Raw genomic sequence first — 21412 nt, 5'->3', positions numbered from 1 at the left:
AGAGGTAATACCACCAAAGAAGGAAGAGGTGGGCACATAAAGGGATTCTGAGAGCTGGGATTGCAAACCTCACCTACTCCACAGTCGGGCATGCGAGAACTCAGGTCCATGAGTTCTGGGTTCCAGTGGGTGGGCTTCCAGTGGTCCTACATCCACAAGGGGGCCTTGATTCAGCCCAGTTCTGCTAAGCGGCCTCAGAACAGCTCCGTCTCCAGTCCTCAGTAAGCAAGAAATCCAATTTGCTGGGATCACACACCTATCCTATCGCCAACAGCCACCCCCCCCAATCAAAGAGACTGAGAAAAGCATCTTTGACTCTTTTGACGATGAATGTAAGTGTGCCTCTCCTCACAATTAAAGCTGAATGTTCCAAATTGCAGCTTTTGTGGTAGGGAAAGAAAAGGCTTCTGACAGTGTAAATATTTAATCACCATTAAGAATGTCCAATAAAGGAGGGGAGTCTGGTTTCAGATTGGCTGGTTCAGATGATTAAAGCACAGAAGTCATAGCAGGGTAAAAACAAAGTACCCTCTAAAAAAGTACCGGCCTTAGAACTCAAGATGGTTTCTATTTCTACTCCATAGAACACTGTGTGTGTCACCTGTCCTTGAGCCATGAAGGAACCAAGAATATCTGATTTATCTTTAAATATTAGTGGGGGTGGGGTGGGGTGAGGTCTGGAGATGAGGAAGGATGGCAGTCTCTTAATAATCCTGTTTTGGGAATCATGAATAAAAATGGAATTTCTAGACTGTATGGAAGGGACTGCTGAAGTTCAGACTTAAGGAGAAATGTCTAAAAAGGAAAAAGCAGTATGTTCAGTTTCGTGTCTTATTTGAAAATAGACTTCAAATGTTCAGCAGTGTTTTAGAGATCAGAACCATCGCTGACCCCCACCACCTCTTGAACCCTTAGCCCCCAGTAGTTCTCAGTTTACTTTTAAGGTAAAGCTTTTAGTTTTATGATTTAGCTGGAAAAAATACATAATCCCACTCAGTCAGGTTGCCATTTGTCTGTATTACCAGGTTGAACTAGCATAGGACAGCCTGTGCAAAAGGAAGAAAAATGGAGTTTTTCCAAATCCAGATTTGGGGGAGCCAAACATTTGGAGAGAAAGACTAGGAGTTCTGTTGTGCCTAGCAGTGTTTCATGCATTCTATCAGTGGACAAACAGAAAGCACACATTTAAATAGCCTTCTAGGTCACTTCTCCATCCATGCTTGGAGGGAGGGTACCAGCTTGGAGGCCAGCGGCAGACCACTCACAGCCAAGTCCAGCAACTTTATTGTCAGCTCAAGCATCTCCCTGTCAGAATCTCAAGGAAACAGAAATATGAGTGACTGTGATGTTATCTGCGTGTTTCTCTTATCTCCTGCTATTCGTTTCAAGAATTCAAGTTCTTATTAATATGAGAGCCCGGTTTCTGGCAGCTCTTCTCTTTGAATGGGTTTATGCCAAGCTGCCAGTTATCAAAGGATTCAGGGCCTAGAATTACGCTGACAGGGAGCCTCAGAGCTGTGATGGCAGAACAGGGACATGGGAAAAGACATTGTATTAAAGAGGGATCGGCATTTTGGGTCTAGTCCGTGATGCCCTTTTGGCTCCATATTTCAGAAGAGCAGCAAGAAAAATATGAGCAGGGATAGACCCGAATCTTGTGAAAATCAGAGAGAAAAGCTGGTGACCAAGAGACTGCTCAGCAAGTTACAGAGGTCCCCCAAATCCGGAGTAATAATTTACAGATGACTTTGTGTGCTTCATGCAGGGTGAACTCCAGTTGGTCTGGAAAAAACATGGTGATGGCTGACGATTTACCATATTTTGCTTTCAGCTGTTAATGGTCTCAGACTCTTAACCACTGATGGTTCTGGTGAATGTTTTGGAGAAAGGGATCAAGAGAAACTTCATGACACTGAGTATATTACATGAGAAGGGGGGTACTAGGGGGGCAGGGTGATGTCCTGGACACCACTGTCTCTTAAAAACATCGGACATTTTACATCCTTTCCATAGGCAATAGTTCATCTATCCCTAAAGCTGAGTGAAGGCCCTTTTTTAGCTTAAAGGAAGTCATTGGATCTTGAGTAAAGAATTGTTACTTTGCACATTCTCCCATCTACAATCAATCGTATGTCTGCTGGTGAATGACCATGAGGACAACATGATGTCCCAAAGGACAACTGTAATGTTGGGAGTGAACCCAAATTCCACCTACTGAAGGAACACCACTGAGCCTTCATCACTTTAACCAAAGACACGGGCACCATCACCAAGGTTAAGGGTGCTCAGCAATTGTCTGGGGCCATGTTGGGTGGGCAGGGAAGACGAGGCACCATGTTCCTTCAGCCACATCTTAACTGTGCCTTTGACTGACTTTCCATGTTGATTGAAGTGTATTCAACTCGTCTCTCAGCATCAATTCAAACTTATTAAATGGCTCTTCATCTTATCTGCTTTCAACCGTCTACTCATCAGCAGACTAGAAAGGAGCCTGGCTCATTTCTCTTTCCCGTCAGTCACAAAGGGGGCTAGAGGCTCTGATAAGGTCCTCGATGTGGAAGACCACATAGACTTGAGCAAAGCTGTGGAGAAGGGAGTGGCCTGTCTTAAGTCCTAGAAGGACAACACTGGAACTATTCAACCCACTGGGTGGTGTTTCCCAGATGCCTCCCAGGGGGTTGTAGCTACATAAATAAGGTATAAAGAGAATTCATTGGCCGCCAGAACTAATATTCTTGGTTGCTTTTCATTTCTGCCGACCCGGTCATCCCTACAGACCACTGTCACAATTTTTTACGTCAGAAAGTAAACTGAAGCACCAACGATAGCCATCTGATGACTGACCAACTGCCTGCCGACCAGTTCTTAATGTCCTGAGCCTCAGCAGGAAACCACGGCATCTATAAAGTCCTGTCCAGCAGAAATGAGTCTGAATGTGGATGGTTTGGTTAACCCAGATTGCCTTTGGTGCCTAAGGGAGTTGATATTTTTTCATTATGAAGACTTTCCCATCTAGTGAACGCTACAAATAAAAGCTGCTCGGAATCAGTCTGAACTGCCTGTTTCCGTGGTAGCAGGCCTCTGTCTGGAGGATAAATCTGCACCATCTTCCTTTTTTTGGGTTTCAGCCAGTTGTGTTACAAGGAGTTCCGAATGTACGATACGCGACACCCAACAGGATGGGCTCCATCAGTTGGAGAGGGGAGTGTTGTCACCGATGGGATTTGCACCCTTGGCCAGACAGCGGTGTCCAAGAGAAAGCGATCAAAAACATGCGGAATCCACATGCCTAAATATTTATTTTGGTTGTTCATGTTTCCCACCGTTTTCAAATGTGAACTTGTGTCCTGAAGGTGGAGCTTTAGTACACAGGAAAATTGGAATGGGGCAAACATGTTTGTACAAAACAGGGTAGACTCAGCAAAGAACACAATAATATGCTTCCTAGTCTTCTACATTTTTCATGCCAAAAAATAGGCACAGATTCTGATTTCTTTCACCATAGGAGCCTGCATACAATTAAATGGGAGAGAAAAGAAGCCTGCTCTCAAGAGCGGGGCTTATGCCCAGTAGAATGGCAAGAAGCTGTAGCCATCAAAGCCATTTATGCTTCTCGCTGGTAGTATTTTTTGAGATGTTGTTTCTTTTTCAAAACGAGGCAGCAATGAATTGAGTAGTGATCAAAATGCCACACCACAGAGTATGTTTAATCCAAATAGCTCCCGAGATGGTCGGCTCCTGATTGTACCAACTCTACGGGAGTTAGAGAAATTACTTGGTTACCAGTGAAGTAAAACTATCTCCAGAATGGAATTGAACTGTTGCTTCTCAGCACATAACAACACTGCCACAGCCGGCTCATGACAGCAGTGAAGATCATTGTGTTTCTTCATCATTCACAGGGAACATTGTCAAAATACTGGCACGTACATCCTCTACTATGCTGTGAAGGGTTCTATGAGCTTCTGCAGATGCTTCTGAGATTTCCAGCTGTGCCAAAATTCTTAAAACATTTCAGGTGGGTAGGGAATGGGGGGGAGTAAGGCCTGATTATTCTGGAGCAGAGAGCGTCTGATTAGCCTTGCCTAAGATCTCCTGATTCACATCGACCTGGTAGCTCTAGGCCTTCCTCTTCCTCTTCCTCTCTCCTCACTGGTACCCCACCCGCCGTCACTGCAGCAGAAGGAGCCACCTGACAGCTTGTGGGAAAGCATTTGTTGCCTCCCTGCAGGCAAAGATAATGTTATCCAACTTCAAACAAGGAAATGATGAATAGAAAGATGACCACTCTGAATTCAGAATATGAGAGCTACTGCTGGAATGATGCGAGTCTTCAACTGCACGTCTAGGGCCGAAACTCCAGTTCCTCTTCTGCTGCTTGCTTCACTTCACCCTCCTTTCCTCAAGCCTTCCAGACCTCCTTCTCCTGCCCTATCCCTCAGCACTAGGGAGAACTTGGAGCCCTGTTGTAGAAGTTTCAAACCTGCAACAGCTGCTCCTTCAGGAGCATCTGGAGGAAGCCCATGCACCCTGCCCCACCCCCAAACAGATTCTATCTAGAGCTGGGAAACTGGGAGGGGAAGGAAGAAAGGGGTTGCGACCAATTAACCTCCCTGGGGCCTCTGGCCTGGAAATAGCCTGAGACGGGACGGAGATCCTTTCCCAGGGGTGCATAGGGTTCTCGGGGTCCCCCTGCTGCACCCCCTGGATCACTTGCCAGACGGTAAGGGTGCTGGTGGTGCTATCAGCTGCCTCAGGACGCTGGGAGGTATTGTGCATCCTCTGGGGCCCCTTTCTGAGAAATCATGAACCTACACCCAGGTGTGCAATGATTCAGATATTCACTGTGCTGCAGAAATTCTTGGTGGTTTGGGGGGCAACCCAGCTGGCATTTGCCCCCTGGATGAGTTGGTGAGACCTCAGAGTGTCCAAAGGAAAGAGGTGGGAAAGGAGGAGACAGAGGGAGAGCCTCTAGGGAAATAAGGGTACTTGGCTCTGAGATTAGAAGGCTGGGCTGGGGAGGTAGGTTGGAACATTTAACTTGGGGAATTTTTCTGTCTCACCTGCTGAGAATGATCTCCAGGTAGTACTGTAAAGACCACAGGTGGAACTGTGGCTAGAGGGGGTGGTGTAAGCCCCCCTGGAGCTAGATGGGAATTCGAATCTCAGTTCCGTTGTTTGCCATCAGTAGGACCCCGGTAAGTTCTGTAACCTTTCCGTGATCATTCTCCTCTCTACTAAATGGAGGTGATAATAACAGTCACTAATTAATAGGGCTGTTACGGGTATTAAACGAGTCTTAATCCACGTAGTGAATTTAGAGCAGGACCCGGCAAGCAGTAAGTGCTCAATAAATATTAGCCATGATCATTCAGGTTAGACGATGAGTAGAACTTTCTAAGTGCTAGGCTTGAAACCCTGGGACTCCGTTGCCAAGGGAGACTGGAGAACCTTTTCAAATATGGGAGCTCTGGCCCCAGGGATTGTCCAGACCAGAATCTTGGCGCCTGCCTTTCCTCCACCCCACTCCTCTGACCCGGGGAAACCCACCCCCTGTCACAGGGGCGCCTGGGTCCCTTGAGCCTCCGGCTCGCCACCGTCTCCCGCGCTCCTCCCCAGGGCCTCCCTCCCGCCGCTCCACACCTGCAGCCGCCCTCGCAGCCTCCCAGTGGCCCGAGCTCCGGGCCTCAGCTGCAACCCTTCGGCGCCCTGGGTCTCAGTTCTCTGAGCCTTGCGTATCCCCCCAGCTGCTCTCGTAAACAAAACCCGAACGTTGGAACAGCCCCGCGGCAGGACAGGCGCAGGAGCCAGCTCGGTGCACTGTTAGCGCGCCCCGGGAGCCCCAGGCGAGCCAAGGGGCGATGGTGGCGGCCGCGGCGGCAGCGGCAGGCGGCTCAGCTTTGTTATGAATAGATGAAAGAGGCCACCTACACAGTAACCCAAATTACGAGACCTCCCTCCTCCCTATCTCACCGAATCAAGAGGGGAGGGGAGATGGGCGTGGAGGGAGGGAGGGAGGGCGGGCGGCCAGGAGGCGGAGGGCGGAGGGCGGAGGGCGGAGGAGGAAGAGGATGAGGAAGGGGGCTAGTTGCATCCCACTTTCACAATGGGAAAGTGAAACGCACAAGCGCACCGAACCTCTCCAGCCCTCCCCGCTTTCCTCGCTCCCCTCCGCCCGTCCCCTCCCTTCCCCTCCGCGCCTCCCCTCGAGCGCCGGCGCTGCACAGAGAGGAACTCTCCGGAGAAGGAGGGCGAGGAGGAAGCGGCACCGGAGCGCGCAGGGCTTGCCACCGCCGCTGCACAGGCTGCCGGAACGAGCCCGCCGCGCGCCGCCCTCCCCGTTCTCCTTCCCGGGCGAGCCGCTGGGATGGGGCGGCCGCAGGAGCCCGAGCGCGCGCAGGAGCCGCCGCCGCCCGCGTCTCAGTCGCCGCGCGCCTGAGCCGCCGTCGCCGCCGCGCGCCCTGCCCGGGGGCGGCCCCCCCAACCCCATGGAGGTCTCCCGGAGGAAGGCACCGCCGCGCCCCCAGCGCCCCGCCGCGCCTCTGCCCCTGCTTGCCTATCTGCTGGCGCTCGCGGCGCCCGGCCGGGGCGCGGACGAGCCCGTGTGGCGGTCGGAGCAAGCCATCGGAGCCATCGCGGTGAGCCGGGAGGACGGCGTGTTCGTGGCGAGCGGCAGCTGCCTAGACCAGCTGGACTACAGCCTGGAGCACAGGCTCTCGCGCCTATACCGGGACCAAGCGGGCAACTGCACGGAGCCCGTCTCGCTGACGCCCCCCGTGCGGCCCCGGCCGGGGAGCAGCTTCAGCAAGCTGCTGCTGCCCTACCGCGAGGGGGCAGCCGGCCTCGGGGGGCTGCTGCTCACCGGCTGGACCTTCGACCGGGGCGCCTGCGAGGTGCGACCCCTGGGCAATCTGAGCCGCAGCTCCCTGCGCAACGGCACCGAGGTGGTGTCGTGTCACCCGCAGGGCTCGACGGCCGGCGTGGTGTACCTCGCGGGCGACACGAACAGCTGGTACCTGGCGGTGGCCGCCACCTACGTGCTGCCCGAGCCCGAGACGGCAAGCCGCTGCAACCCCGCGGCGTCCGACCGCGAAACGGCCATCGCGCTCAAGGACACGGAGGGGCGCAGCCTGGCCACGAAGGAGACGGGACGCCTCAAGCTGCGCGAGGGCGGGGGTAGCCTGCACTTCGTGGACGCCTTTCTCTGGAACGGCAGCGTCTACTTCCCCTACTACCCCTACAACTACACGAGCGGCGCCGCCACCGGCTGGCCCAGCATGGCGCGCATCGCGAAGAGCTCCGAGGTCCTGTTCCAGGGCCAGGCAGCCCTCGACTGCGGCCACGGCCACCCCGACGGCCGCCGCCTGCTGCTCTCCTCCAGCCTGGTGGAGGCCCTGGACGTTTGGGCGGGCGTGTTCAGCGCGGCCACCGGAGGGGACCAGGAGAGGCGCTCCCCCGCCACCACGGCACTCTGCCTCTTCAGGATGAGGGAGATACAGGCGCGCACCAAGACCTGCAGCTGGGACTTCGAGGCTGAGAACCACTGCGTAAGTCCTAACCCCGTGACGCTGCGGGGAGCGCTCCTGCTGCGGAGCCGCCGGCGAGGCAGAGCCGGAGGGAGAGGGTTGACCTTTACCAGGTCCCGGATTTACACAGCCCGGCGGCGGCCGCCCGACGGCCGTTCTCTTACGGTCTCCGAGACCTCGGGCTACTCTAAAGCACGGCCAGAGGTCCCCGAGGGAGTGTAAGAAGGGAGGTGGCGGGGGTAGGAGTTAGGCTCAAAACTCTGGTGGCTGCATCCCATTGCCATCCTTCTCTATCCAAACATGGGCGCTTGTTTGGGTCTGAGCCTCGCCGTGCCGCTCCCCCGCCCTTCCCTAATCTCTTCCCCAGGTGTGTGGTCTTAGCGGGCGTGTGGCTTTGACCCTTGTCCTCAACGGCGTTACCAAACACAGTGCCCTAGGCAGAGAAGCCCCAGCACCTAAAGGACTTGCCACACCCCAGTCTTTGTGCCCCCCATCTTCCCCCCACCAACCCCGTAACACGTGTGATGTGGTCTGAGGAGTTGGTAGCCTGCTCGACATGGGTCAGCGCTAGCCTGGAACAGAGGCTCAGGCTTGCGGGAACAGAACCCTCCGCGTGACCCCGTGCAAGGGGGCGGGGCTGTGGCTCTGTTGAGCGTGAGCTGTGGTCTCCAGCTGGGGGGAGAGGCTGAGCAGGCGGAGGTGGCTTTGTGGGTAAAAAGCCTCGCCCTAGAGGGGACAGCAAGAGAAAGTGTTAGGGTACTTCAGGCAGTTTCTGGGCTCCAGATTGCCTGACTAGATCGCGCGGCTCAGAGGCACCACCCACCCAGGCAAACGGCAGAGGTTTCCCCTGGGTTCCCAGGGCAGCCACAGCTTGACTCTTGAGATTGGCATTTCTTTGACTGGAAAATAAAGCGGCGGTTCAAGAGGATTCAGTTGATGGGGATTATGGAGCCATTGTGCACTTCTCCGAGGCCGTCTTCCTTCCAAGGCTGCTGGCATGTCAAGTCCACATATGGCTCCTGAGAGGGGAGCCTGCTGAGCGCCTCCTTTATAACTGGACGGAAATCAGAGAGCAGAAATGAACGGCTACAGGTGTTGCCATTGTTTTGATATAAAATGTGTCAGAGAGGAAGGCGAGAAGTCTCTACTTGGAAAAACGTGTTGTGTTTGGTACGTTTGTGGTGTAAGCATAGAGGGCACGTTGGCTCTAAGGTATATTAGTAAGTGTATGGAAAAACGCTCCCATCCCCACCCACGCAGAGCACATCTTAACCAAATATTAGCCCTATTATCCAGAAAGAAAAAACAGGTCTCTCGCAAGGCCCCTTAGAATGGTCATTTGCTTCTTCTTCCTTGCCCACTACTTGTGTACTGGGGCACACACATAATGCCTTCATTTAGTTACTGCTATAATTATTTTAAAGCATAAATAACGCATAATGCTCCCTAAATGACTTCGTCTTGCTATACAAGTATAATTTAACATTTAATATCTGTCTTTGTGAGAGCCTTATTATGTAACAGTTCAAGTTTGGCAAAAATCATCACCTTCGACTTCTCCGTTGAAAGACTTGAAAGTACCCCTACATATTACTTGGTGTCGAGCTTTAGGCATACTTGGTCTCCGGGGTTAATGACAAGACCTCTCGGGGGCCCTCAGCAGGTGATAACAGTGGAAGTCCAAGCTTTGCCATCTGACAGCTGTGTAGATGTGTGGAGCCAAAACATTTCTCTTGACTGCCTTTCTCTACCCACTGGGGCCTGGAGGACTTAGTTCCCTTCCAAACCCAGCAGGCACCCTGAATGCACTCAGAATCCACATTTTGGCTTGATCAGGTGTTCCTACTTGCGCTGGGATGAGGGGAAGGGAAAGTCAGAGAGCTGTTGATCCATCTTCATGGGGAGCTTCTGGGAGGTAGCTGCCCCTTGGAAATCAAGCAAGGGATAAACACTTGCTGCCAAAAATCTGGAATTGGAAAAATAAATAATTAAGATAGGTTCCTCCACAGCATGTCTTGCTGCTGTTTTATTGAGAGGTCCCAGTGTGCTCAGAGCTGCGGATTCTGAAAGACGGGGTCTCTACCCCCTGAGCTTGTCATCCAAGTTAAATAATATACTCCGGTTCAAACAATAGCTTGTCACGGTTGCACAGGTAGGAGCTTGGAGTTTTGCATTTTTTCTTTAAGTAAATTCCTTGTTGCTCTTATGAATTAAAAAGCCTTAGTGGAATTGAATTTCAAGAGAGGTTTTGAATGAAAAAAAAAAAGCTGTCGTTTTGATGAAAACGCTGACAATTTTCTAATCTATTAAATAGGCAGATAAGATTCTTCCACAAATATTTGTGCTCTGTGCTGGGTGCCACTGATTCTGCCATTGAAAGGACAATAGCAGGTGGCAGCCCCATATAATGGGGTTATGGGATCAGTGTGCCCCTGGTTGTCACTCAGAACAATGATGTCATTGGGTTGCATTTGTTCTGCGTTTTATTTTCAGGTTTTCAATGTGTTTTGGAGAAGGCATGCTGAATTACAGGTGCCTAAGATAGATGAAACTGGCAACACTCTAGAGGGAGCCTCAGGAGATTCTAACAGTGATTCCTCCAGAGCAGACACAGTCATTTTAACAGTAATCCACAGGCAGCAAGGCACAAGGGGCTAGATTTGCTTGCCTTCTCCTGCTTCCCCTGGATGACGCGCTCTTATTTTCCATCTTCAGTCAACCATGGGTAGAAAAGTGACAGGAGTGACTGGGTTGTTTTCTTATTTCTTGGTTCTCTCCTTATCTCTTGTTGGCTGATTTGCTGGCCTTCAGCTTCTCCCGCTAAAGATTAATTTACAGGTTGCTTGTGCAATGAGTGTGTCCTCAGCCATTCACACATTGGGCCGTGACTTTTTCTGTCTTGCCTCCAACTTTGAATCCCTTTTCACAACTATCGCAGGAGAGCTTCAGCCTGTGGACGTGCCCAAGCAGCCGAATTCTGTAGACACTCTCTAATAATCCTAATAAATATTTGTACGGCACTTCCTCCTATATTACTTCTTTTGAGGCCCTCGTCAAGTCTAAGGTTGATTCTCTGAGGAGCATTCTCATTTACCTGATGAGGAAGCTCAAGGTCACTTAAGCAACTTGCTCAGGATAGCAAAGTAAGCATCAGAGCCTCCAGCTTAAACCCAGGTCTCGCAATATCTACTTCTGTATTCTTTCCACCACTTTGGTGCTTCAGACTTTCCCTTCAAAGTCCCCTAATTAGAGGCAGTAACCAACCTCCCCTAGGATACGGGGTTGAGGCTGGAGGGTGCCCCTTGAAGTGTGTTCTAAAACTTAAGGTGATTTTTTTTTCATTCTATTCCATAACATATCTGTGTGCTTGGGTTAACATAAAAAGTGAATGTTTCAAATTGTGTACAAGTTAATTTAACTTCCTCTTGTTTCTGAACTCCTGTTATCCTTGGCATATGGTAGAAAATTGTGTGTGCCTGAGTTTTGAAGTCTGATTGTTCCAGATTGTTTGGCTGCCATAGTTGGGTCCTGGGGTTGCTTGTGGTTTAAACATGGTGGCCACCCCCTCTATAGATGCTGAGGGTGGCATGTTTCCTACTGTGTTGGCCAACAGGACTGACTCTTCTAGTTCATTCTACCACTTGTGGAGAGACACACCCGCTTCCTCCACACTCACATAATTCCAAAGCCTGACATAATTTAACTGTCATGCAGACAACCACAAAACACTCGCATGCTCTCCAACAGACAGTAACCCAAGACACTTCTAGCTACTGCATACAGAAGTGATGTCCCAGGGCCACTCGGCAGTGAACCTTTTTGACCTCAAAATCCACAGTCTTCCTGCAATGTTTATTTCTTCTTCAGTTTCTGTTATGATCCTGTCTAGCCACTTTGCAGTCTATGGACTAGATGGTGAATTTTACCCCCATACACACATCTGATATGCAAGGGAGATTTAAAAAGCCCAACAACCACTTAGAAAGAGGGAAAAGCAATCACAGCTACTACTGCTGGATGACTGTTATGGCCAGGCTTTGAGCTAAGCACTTCACATGCCTTATTTTTGGTTGATTCTCATAATCACCCTATGGGGCAAGGATTGTAGTTATCATTATGATTTTATGATGAGGAATTGAGGCCCGGAGAGCTTTGGTTGGTTTCCACAACTGGTAAATGGTAGAGGATTGAGGACCTGGACCTGTAACACACAGCCGTGGACAGTCCAGCATCGCAGACATTGGGTTCTGGTGTCAATCCTGTCCTACACGGAGCAGGCTAGGCCCCTGCAACTACTCTGGGATCAGCTGTTTGCTGGGCATAAGACGATAGAACAGAGAATCCTTGAGTGCGAACGGGGTTTCTGGGTCTGCATATTTGAGCACTTGAAATTCAGACTTTGGGAGGGTTGTAGTTCCTCAGTTGTCAATTTCTAGATAGTGCCAGCACGTTTTGTATTCAGGCTTATAAACGACCTCAGAGAGACTTACAGGACCTTAAAGGACAGCTCCCAGTTTTTGTTCTCAGACAGAAGAACTAGCTCATAAACTAAATCCAGAAATCTCAACCTGTTAAGTCTGGGTTACAGGCGCTCTTGTCTTTATTAGCAGCCACAATTAAAATACAAGCCCCAGAAGGTCAGGAACCTTGTAACATTTTGTTCTTTGTTGAACCCAGAGTGCCTAGCATAGCACCTTAAGAAATATATGTTGAATTAATAAATGGGGGATCATGTTGGGGATGCTTTCTGTTGTTGGCAGCCATACTTTCCTGAACCTGGCCACCTCAGACTCCCTTAACCATTGTCTTTTTCTGGATGTCTGATGTGTTGGGGCCTCTTTCTTCCCTAGTCCGAGCCTAACTGGCGTCCTCCACTCCTCTGAAATACCCATTCACTGGACTCACCAGGCTTCTGGTCTTGCCAATCTGGGAGTTAACTTTGACCATAGAAACCCAGCATGGTTGACACTACTTTGGTATAATTTAATAACGTGCATGATCGTGCCTTTCAGTGGGCAAGAGGAGAGGGCTCTGTGCTGTAGGGCACAAAGCCCCTCAAGAACTTGTAGGGTTCTCAAGTGTAGTCTCTGGACCAGCAGCATTCAGCATCACCTGGGAACTTACTAGAAATGCAAACTCTTGGGCCCCAATCAGAAACTCAGAGTAGGGTGTGGGACTGGCAATCTGTGGTTTAACAAGCTCTCCAGGTGATTCTAATATACATTCAGCTTTTAGAACCACAGCTGTAAGGTATCGCAGTTTCCCTTGTAGTCCAGCTGAGGCACCTGGGATAAGAATTTGTTCCACTGTTTTCATTGCAGTTTTACTTAGGGTCATCTAAAGTAACCAGCTCATTCCACTACCCTTATGTTCCTTATCCTCTTCTAATTGCCCAAAGGAAATACCTAGAAAAACTTCTGAAGTCTTATTGTTTTTGAGTTTAGAGTCCGAGTCTCAAGAATCTATAGGTCAGAGTTAAATTAGCTCCTTCACCCTTTCGGACAGCAGTCTATTTGCATTTCATTCCAGGATGTGGGGTGCGGGGGAAGATGTCTAGAGCCTTCTACTCTGCTGTACACCACACCAGAATTCTCTTCAAGGGTCTGGTCTTTACAACATCAATCCTGATACCAGTTTCTATCCTAATTAGGCACGGTTGGTTGCGTGAAGCAAAGATCCACATAAGCAAGCTCAAGCAAGGGGGTGGGGGATTTAGTGGCTAGAGACACGTGGGATTACATGGAAATCTAGGGGGAGGAGCAGTCCCGTGCAGTGGTTGTCTGCACGGACTCTGGAGCCAGGTTGCCTGGGACCACAGCTGCCACTTCCCAGTTGTGTGACCTTGGGCAAATGATTTAACCTTTCTGTGCTTGTTTCTTTATCTAGAAGTAGGGATCCTCTTTGTTTCATAGGATTTTTGTCTGGATTAATGAGTTAATATGTATGAACACTACCTGACCTATAGTAAATGCTATGTATGTATTTACTGTCATTACTATCGTGATTATTTAGGAGTACTAGGATGGGGCTGTCTGATACAGAGTGGGAAGGGGGTTCCGGACTCATGGCAGTGGAAAGGGGCGTAACAGCAGGAAGTATGACAGATGCTCATTCTAAGGTTTCGTTGTCAACATGACTTAGCGTGGCTGCTTCCCTCAGTCCTGCTACGAAATGACCCCCTCAGCTTCCTCAAACATCTGCCCCTCACCCCCTCCACCTGAACGTGCCTCAGCCTGACCTGATCCCCACTCTGCCTTTCAATAGCATTTCACCTTCTGCATCGGCTACCAACTGGCAACAGCTTTCTGTATTATTTAGTTCAAATTACCAGGAAAGAGAGAGAATGGGGTCCAACCCATCCTTTCACTCCAGATTATGAGCCCTCGTTCAGGGTAGGGATTCATTGCCCTTGGGGCAGGTACCGACCCCAGGTCCAGTCAGAAGAAGGAAGACCATCATGCAGTGGTCCCCGGTAGGTGTGTGGGCGGGTTGCCTTGGAATGGAAAGGTGGAAGAGCCACACCGTGATTGCCATGTTGACTACAGCAGCATGGAATCATCTCTACCTCCCTTCAGGCTTCTCCATGACCTACCTCTGCCTTCCTTGAATATGTGGTGGCACAGAGCTGATGATCACTGAGGCCTGCTCAGAGAAACACCCAAGTCTGCTGGGGGGCAATTTGTAGGCATCCTGGGTCTAACTTGTTTGTGGAAGCAGGGGTATGGTAGTGGTAAGATTTTTTTTATATCAATTGTGCTCATAGTTTTTCTTAGCATTTTCATCAAGATAGAAAATTAATACTAATTTATATACTATCACAAAACCAAATAGAACTGTGACTTAAGTTTTACTGTTTCTGTAGTTCATGGGTTTGACTGTCTGTCTAATCAATAGTTACACGTAGTATCTCCTCAGAGGATTTATGAGGGGGATTTGACCCCAGCAATCCCCACCCCACCTCTCTGGCCAATGTTCTTATTGCAGAAGTCGGCAAACTTTTTCTGTAAAGGTCAGATCGTCAATCTCGTAGGCTTTGCAGGCCACATACAGTCTCTGTTGCAATTGCTCAACTCTGCCATTGAAGTGTGAAAGCAACCATAGACAACATATAAATGAACAAGCACGGGGATGTTCCAGTAAAACTTTGTGGACACAGAAATCTGAATTTCATGTATAATTTTTACTTGTCATAAAATATTATTCTTTTGATTTTTTTCAACCATCTAAAAATGTAAAAACTATTAGCTTGGCAGGGGGTCATTCAGAAAAACAGGCAGCAGGCTAGATTGGGTCCACAGCTGGTAGTTTACCGACGCCTGCTGTAACAGAAGGGGTGAGAGTAAAACAAACCTTCACATTGCCCTAAGACATCGTGAGAGATTTAGCAAAACGGTGGTGCGGAAGCCCCAAGAAGGAGTGTCACACTCAGCGTTGGAGGACCTGGGAAGCTTCAGAGAGGTGATGCTGGAGCTATGTCTTGAAGCCAAGTAGAAGAGGCAAGAAAGGGAGTTCCAGAGACAGGGCACAGCTTGTGCCCAAGCGGGAAGTTGAATAAGCTTGTGAACCGCAGGTAGCTCACCCTGGCTGGGGAGTGTCCAGAAATGAGCATGCAGGGCCAGATGGCAAAGGGCTTAATAAGACTGGCCAAGATGGCTGGATTTTATCCTGATGGTCAGTTGTTTTCAGACTTTCTAAACCTGGGCTTTAAATCTTAAACCAGAGGCTCAGTATGAGAAAAAGGCTAATAAATCATCATTGACCTGCTGTTCTGGGTGAGGCCATTGCCAAGTGCCGGGGCTCAGGGTGAAGCAGGGGTGGGGAGGTTCCCAGAATCCTGCAACTCGCCCTCCCCCCACCCCCTGCCTGTCCCTGTGGCATCTCAAAGGAACTTCTGGGACTCTGCTGAGCAGGGTGTGAAAGCCATGGCCCATGGCTGATGAGGGCAACAGCAGGGCTCTAGGCAGACATGATCTGATTGTGTTCTAGAGAGATCACTCAGAAGAATGGATGAGGCAAGATGAGAGGCAAAACAGCTGATTAGAAGGACCAACAAATACTTATTGAGTTCCTACTATGTACCAAGCACTGTGAGGAAATATTTCTACCATGGTCAACAGAGTAGACTATAAATATGCAGCAAATAAAGAGGTTATTTTTATATTAAAATGATAGCTAGCACTCCTAGAGCACTCACTTTGCACCAAGTATTGTCCTAAGTCAGCACTTTACCAATATTTACTCGTTTAATCCTCACCACAACTTTATGAGATGGGTAATGTCGTTACTTCCATTTTACAGATGAGAAAATTAAGGCCCAGGCTGAGATGGGGGCCCTGAGAGAAATAACAGGACGTAAGAGAGCCGTGTTAGTTGAGGTGTTGGGGAAAGTTCTCTTTAAGGAGGTTGAGTTGCCACCAGGAAGATGAGGAAGGATAGTTGTACACGTCCCCAAGGGGAACTGGGGAGCAGTGCAAGGCCTCGAAAGGGGAAATGACTTGGTCATTCTGAAGAACCAAAGGCTAGCGTGGTTGAGTTAGGGAGGTGGAGCGGGGAGAGTGTCGGGGGAAGAGGTTGGGGAAGGAAGCGGCAGCGGATCCTGTAGTCCTGGTGGGCAGTGGGAAGGAGCTTATATTTTTTTCTGAAAGCTTAGAAGAGCCTTTGAAGGGAAGGGACACCACTGGATTTGAATTCCTAAATAAATGGCTGCCCTTTGGGGCATGAATGAGAGATTGGCCCCCAGCAGAGGCAGGAGGCTCTCGAAGTAGTCCAGGTGAGAAATAATGTTGCCTTGGTCTAGAGCGGTGGCCGCAACGAATGTGGAGAGAAAAAAGATGGACTGCGTGGGCTGCGGTAATCCAAGTGAGCGTGTTGGAGACGTGAACTGAGGTGGTGGCAGTGCAGGTGGAGAGGAGGGATTAAATGAAATAGCTTTTTAAGATGTAGAATTGAGAGGTGTTGGTGACCAATTAGTTTAATTTTCATCGAGTTTTAGATATCTTTGGGACCCCCCAGAAAGGGCCATTAAGCCAGCGGTTGGCCAGGAAGTGAGGGATTGGGGATCCACTCTGCCAGCCTCTGTGGAGTGCCAGCTGTGTGCCAGGCTCTGTGTTGGGCTCAACACGGTGCCATTGGGGCTGTAAGTGCCTCGAGGGGAGCGGCCAGGGGGGTCTCATCAGTGTGTTTCCCAGGCATCCAGAATGCCGTCTGCTGCACGGTGGGCCCTCAGTAAGTATTTGTTGAACTGGAAGGAAGGTGCTCTCCATCTAGTGGAGAAGATGTGGTTACAGCTCGGCGAGAGAAGAGCTTCCAAGAGGAGCCCAAGCCCCTGGAGCTGTGTTTATAGGAGGAATAAAAGCCCGGTAGCCTAGAGAGAAGGGAGTTTCCCTGTGACTCCCTCACCAATGAGGCCAGATTCCTGGTCTTTCCCTCCTGCCCCTCCAGCCTGGTCTTGGAAGAGTCCACCTGAGAAGCATATTCTCGAACACATCAACTGTTCCTAATTATTCTGCACTGACGTTCTTCTGAGGTTCCTTTGCCATCAGCGAGCAATCTTAGAAATTGGATTCCACGTGCTGGTCCTTGCTTCTCTGAGGCATCAGGAGGGCTGGGTGGCCCAGAGCAGCTGGTAGTCTTAGGTGTCACCCAGTCTCAGTCTCCTGGGCTTATTAGCAACATCTCTGTGCCCCTCCCTCCCGTGGAGCCCTTGTGCTGTGGACCTCTGGGGAAGCCTGTAGATCCCTCCTCAGAGCAGTGGTTTTAAATACATAAAATAAAAAGAGTTGCAAAATGAACCAATTATATTGATCTACAGATATATCAAAATGTTTTTTCCAATTTGAAATAGAGTAATATATCTTAGCACATTAAATAGCAAGACCTAGCAGCGGTAACTACCATCATTTCAAAGTAGCGATAAGCACAAATGATATTTTGAGATACCTACAACAACTATAAAATGATATGAAGATATCTGATTTCTTTTGATGACAAAGTCACAGGTTCAGTTAATATGACTGTGGTCTGCATTCATAATTAAATGAAATGCTGAATTTCAGTCAGAGTTCGCTAAAATAGGATTTTTTTTCTCATCCAGTTTCATGGATTCCCGGAATTCTTTGCAGGAACTGTGGATGTCAGTGCAGTCCCCACTCCAAGCACTCATTCCATTACTGTGTGTGTCAGAAAACCAATGACAAGATGCTGCATTTTGTTTCAAAACTCATTTGATTGGCTTAGTTTGACAATAGGGGGTTCAGTCCCACCTGGATTTTTACAGTTGGCCAAGTGCTTCATAAATGGACTGGATAGAGCAGGTGGGTGGGTGGAGAAGCCTCCGAAAGGTTAAGTGACTGCTTAGAGACAGCTCATAAGTAATAGAGCTTGAACTTGAACCCACATTTTTTTTTTTACCCTAAATCTCTTGTTCTTTCTACTCTTCCATGCTACCACTATGTTATTCAATATTTCTATTTTAAAGAGTTAGCCAAATGCAACAGTTCGTAAGTTATGCTGTTCTAATCATGGGAGAAGAACAGTGCTATTATTCTTCACTTTGGTTAGAGGATACGGAAATACCTAAAGTATTTTGTTTACTTAGAGCCTCATTTTAAGTACACTGAGTCTGTAGACTGTCTATAGATGGAGATGGCAAAAGACCTAGGAACTGTCTTTTGCAAGCTGTCAGTGAACTATGGATGTGAAATTTAGAGAAGGCCAAGCTACATGGCAGCAGATGTGGGATAGTTTAGTATTGTTCCCAAAGGCAGAACCAAGGCCCAGTGCTTGCAAGGGACAAATTTTGCCTCAGTAGAACTTTGTAATGATTAGACCTACTTAGCAATGTACCAGGGTTGCCTGGTGAGATATTGACTGAAAGCATTCAAATATTGATCCATGTATTCATTCATTCATTCAATAAATGTTTATTGACAACTAACAACATGCCAGATGCTGAGGTATATGCTGCATTCAGAGTGTAGAGTAAGATAAACTATTGTAGAGCTTAGAGTCTACTGGGAGACAGACATTAAATAAAAAAATTGAAAGCAATGTAATTATAATTATTTTCAAGGAAACAAATGGAATGTTATGATTCAGAATAACTACTGGCATAGGGATAGGATGATCTATAGTCATGTGTCCATGAGGAGGTGACATTGAACTTGAAACCTGAAAGATTTAAAAAAAAAACCAGCCTACAAGGTGTGAAGAGAGGGGAGGTAGCAGAAATAGCATATGCAAAGGCCCTGAGGCAGAAAAATGGGAACATGCTAAAGAGTCTGAAAGAAAGACACTGTGGGAACTGAAGCAGAGTGAAGGAGAAGAGTGACAAGGGATAAGTTTGAAGGAGTAGGCAGGGACCAGATCAGCTAGGACCTGGGGAAGCATTTGGGTTTAATTCTAAGTGTGATAGAAAGCTGTTGAAGAATTTTAGTCAAAGAAGTAACGTGACCTACTTTATATGTTAAAGAATCACTCTGGCTACTGGATGGAGAATAGATTGTAGGTTGAAAGAGAGAAACCAGGAGGCTCTTGCTGTAGATCAGGAGTGAGATGATGGGGGCTTGGACTGGGTGGAAACCATGGAGATGGAGAAGATAGATGTAAGATTGCTGGGAAATTCAGCTGAGATTTTTCAGGTATTGGGTGTGGGGAGTGATGGAAAGAGAGGAGCTGAGGGTGGATGTTGGTACCATTCACCATGATGGGGAAAATAGGGAGGGAGAGAGTTGGAGGGAAGAAATATCTAAATAATCATTTTCCAGCAACTCTGAAATCTTGGGAGCGATTCCACAGGTTCTCAAAGAAGATGATGCCATTTATTTAAAGGGTATTTAGCAGTGGGAGAGAGGGAGCTTTTGCAGAAGTCAAAATGATGGTGGGGGGGGCACTACTGGTATTTTTGGGCAGGTGTCAGGGATGCTAAAAGTCCTGCATCATGGAGGACAGCCCGCATAGTGAAGAAATATCCCATCTAGAATGCCAGTAGCTTCCTCATGGAAAAACATGGTTGAACTGTGTCTCTTCCAACTCTAAGAATCTAGGAAAATGCATTTTTTTACACTATCAGCCATTCATATATTTTTGTGAATTGTTCGAGTCAGGTTGTCTTTTTTTTTTTTTTAATTTTTATTTATTTATTTATTTATGGCTGTGTTGGGTCTTCGTTTCTGTGCGAGGGCTTTCTCTAGTTGTGGCAAGCGGGGGCCACTCTTCATCACGGTGCGCGGGCCTCTCACTATCACGGCCTCTCTTGTTGGCGGAGCACAGGCTCCAGATGCGCAGGCTCAGTAATTGTGGCTCATGGGCCCAGCTGCTCCGCGGCATGTGGGATCCTCCCACACCGGGGCTGGAACCCATGTCCCCTGCATTGGCAGGCAGATTCTCAACCACTGCGCCACCAGGGAAGCCCCAGGTTGTCTTTTTGTAGGTAATTGACTGAAAGTAGCCACATGGAAGGGATGGAGATTTAGATGGGGGATGGAGTGTGAAGCAGGAAAAAGGCAGGATAAATCTTGGAGAGTGGGACTTTGGCAGTAGGAAGGCCTGGGAGGCTGGAGGACACTGGGGCCTTGGAGGGAGGGAAGCAGGTGGAAGAGCCCGTGGGAGGATGTGAAATACAAACCTCACCACTTTGCATGTTTCCCGTGGCTGGGTTGCACGCCCCCCATGCTTGCCTGGTATAGCGGCTGCCCAGGTATGTCCCTAAACTTCCCTTCTTTATTGCTCCTGCACACTTTGAACTTTTCCTTTGGATCATTTGAGTCCCCAAGGTTAATTCTTCCTTCAGATGATCAGAGAGGTGCCGTAAAGTTAGAACCCGATCAATGCGGTATACTCTAGAAGAATAAAGAAAAGCGACAGGCGCCTTAACGGCCAATACAATCACTATCTAACTTGGGTGAATAGTTGTTCTTTCTATTCTCTAGCTTGATAAAGATAGTTTTCCAATTATTTCCAGACACATGCTTTCATTTGGGCCTCACAACAATGCTAATAGACAGGGCGTGTGTATTATTGGGTCCATTTTACAGATTTGGTTATTGATGTTCAGGGACTTGCCCAAATCAAGCAGCCTGTCAGGGACGGAGCAGGGCCAGATCTTGGGCATAGGACTCCTGCTGAGGTTTCCTAACTGCCAGTAGGCCCCTGGGTAAGTAATGATGAAGAAACTGCTCCCCATAAGTGTATGCCAAAGAGGAGCAGACTACAAAATTACCTGCCTGAGAGGCTTTCTATCAATGTGTAAGAAGTTCCAGTTGGTATTTGCCCTGGCCCCATAAGGAAAAACCAAAATAAGGGAGTCCTTTCATCACCTTGGGGGATCAAAGACTTGGCTTTTGCCGTCTCCCCAACGCTTGAGGGGCCACTTTTGTGCACATTTCCTCCAGCTGTTCCCATGATAGCTGCAGCTTGGCTGTGAGCGTTCCAGGTGATCCTCGCTGAGTCAGGCCCCCTTCCACGTGGTAGGGGCAGGGCCACGTGGTACTCAAGTCCCGAGAGTGCCATTCACACCCTAGGATACATGGCTGGTGCGCCCTGGAATCGGGGGGTGTTTATGGTCAATGAAAGATCGTATGAAGGAGCTACGAGGAGGTCAAGCTGTTTCCCTCGTCATGTGCCCAGTATTCCCTGAATACTCTCTCTCTCTCTCTCACACACACACACACACACGCACGCATGCACGCACGCACACACACACACCAGCACTCACCCCTTCCCAGTAGCCTTGGTTCCGCTTTGGTGTGTCAAGCCCAAGGCTCTCTCTTTTTTAGCCCAAACATCATTTGAGACAAGGTAGCTTTTTCCTCAAACTGGAAAAAGTTTCCCTGTGAGAGCCGGCTCTAGTGTAGGCGGGACGTGTGGTTAGACATGGCAGGCAGGAG

At 48.9% G+C, this 21412-nt stretch overlaps 1 protein-coding gene across 2 annotated transcripts in view; it reads left to right on the top strand.

Annotated features, from left to right (window-relative positions):
- PLXNC1 (plexin C1) overlaps positions 1-21412 on the top strand; it is a 305776-nt gene that overhangs the window by 154564 nt on the left and 129800 nt on the right. Inside the window, exon 1 of one of the 2 annotated variants that reach the window (XM_057556152.1) lies at positions 6115-7547. The exons of the other annotated variant lie outside the window; for it this stretch is intronic. Within the exon in view, the coding sequence (XP_057412135.1) occupies positions 6489-7547 (1059 nt within the window). The 5' untranslated portion in view covers positions 6115-6488. Of the gene's footprint in view, positions 1-6114; positions 7548-21412 lie in introns of those variants that run through there. 2 annotated transcript variants of the gene reach the window in all.

Source organism: Balaenoptera acutorostrata, chromosome 11 (genome assembly GCF_949987535.1).
Source record: "Balaenoptera acutorostrata chromosome 11, mBalAcu1.1, whole genome shotgun sequence".
Lineage (NCBI taxonomy): Eukaryota > Metazoa > Chordata > Mammalia > Artiodactyla > Balaenopteridae > Balaenoptera > Balaenoptera acutorostrata.
Note: the sequence above shows the minus strand (reverse complement) of the source record. Positions and strands in the feature narration are given on the sequence as shown.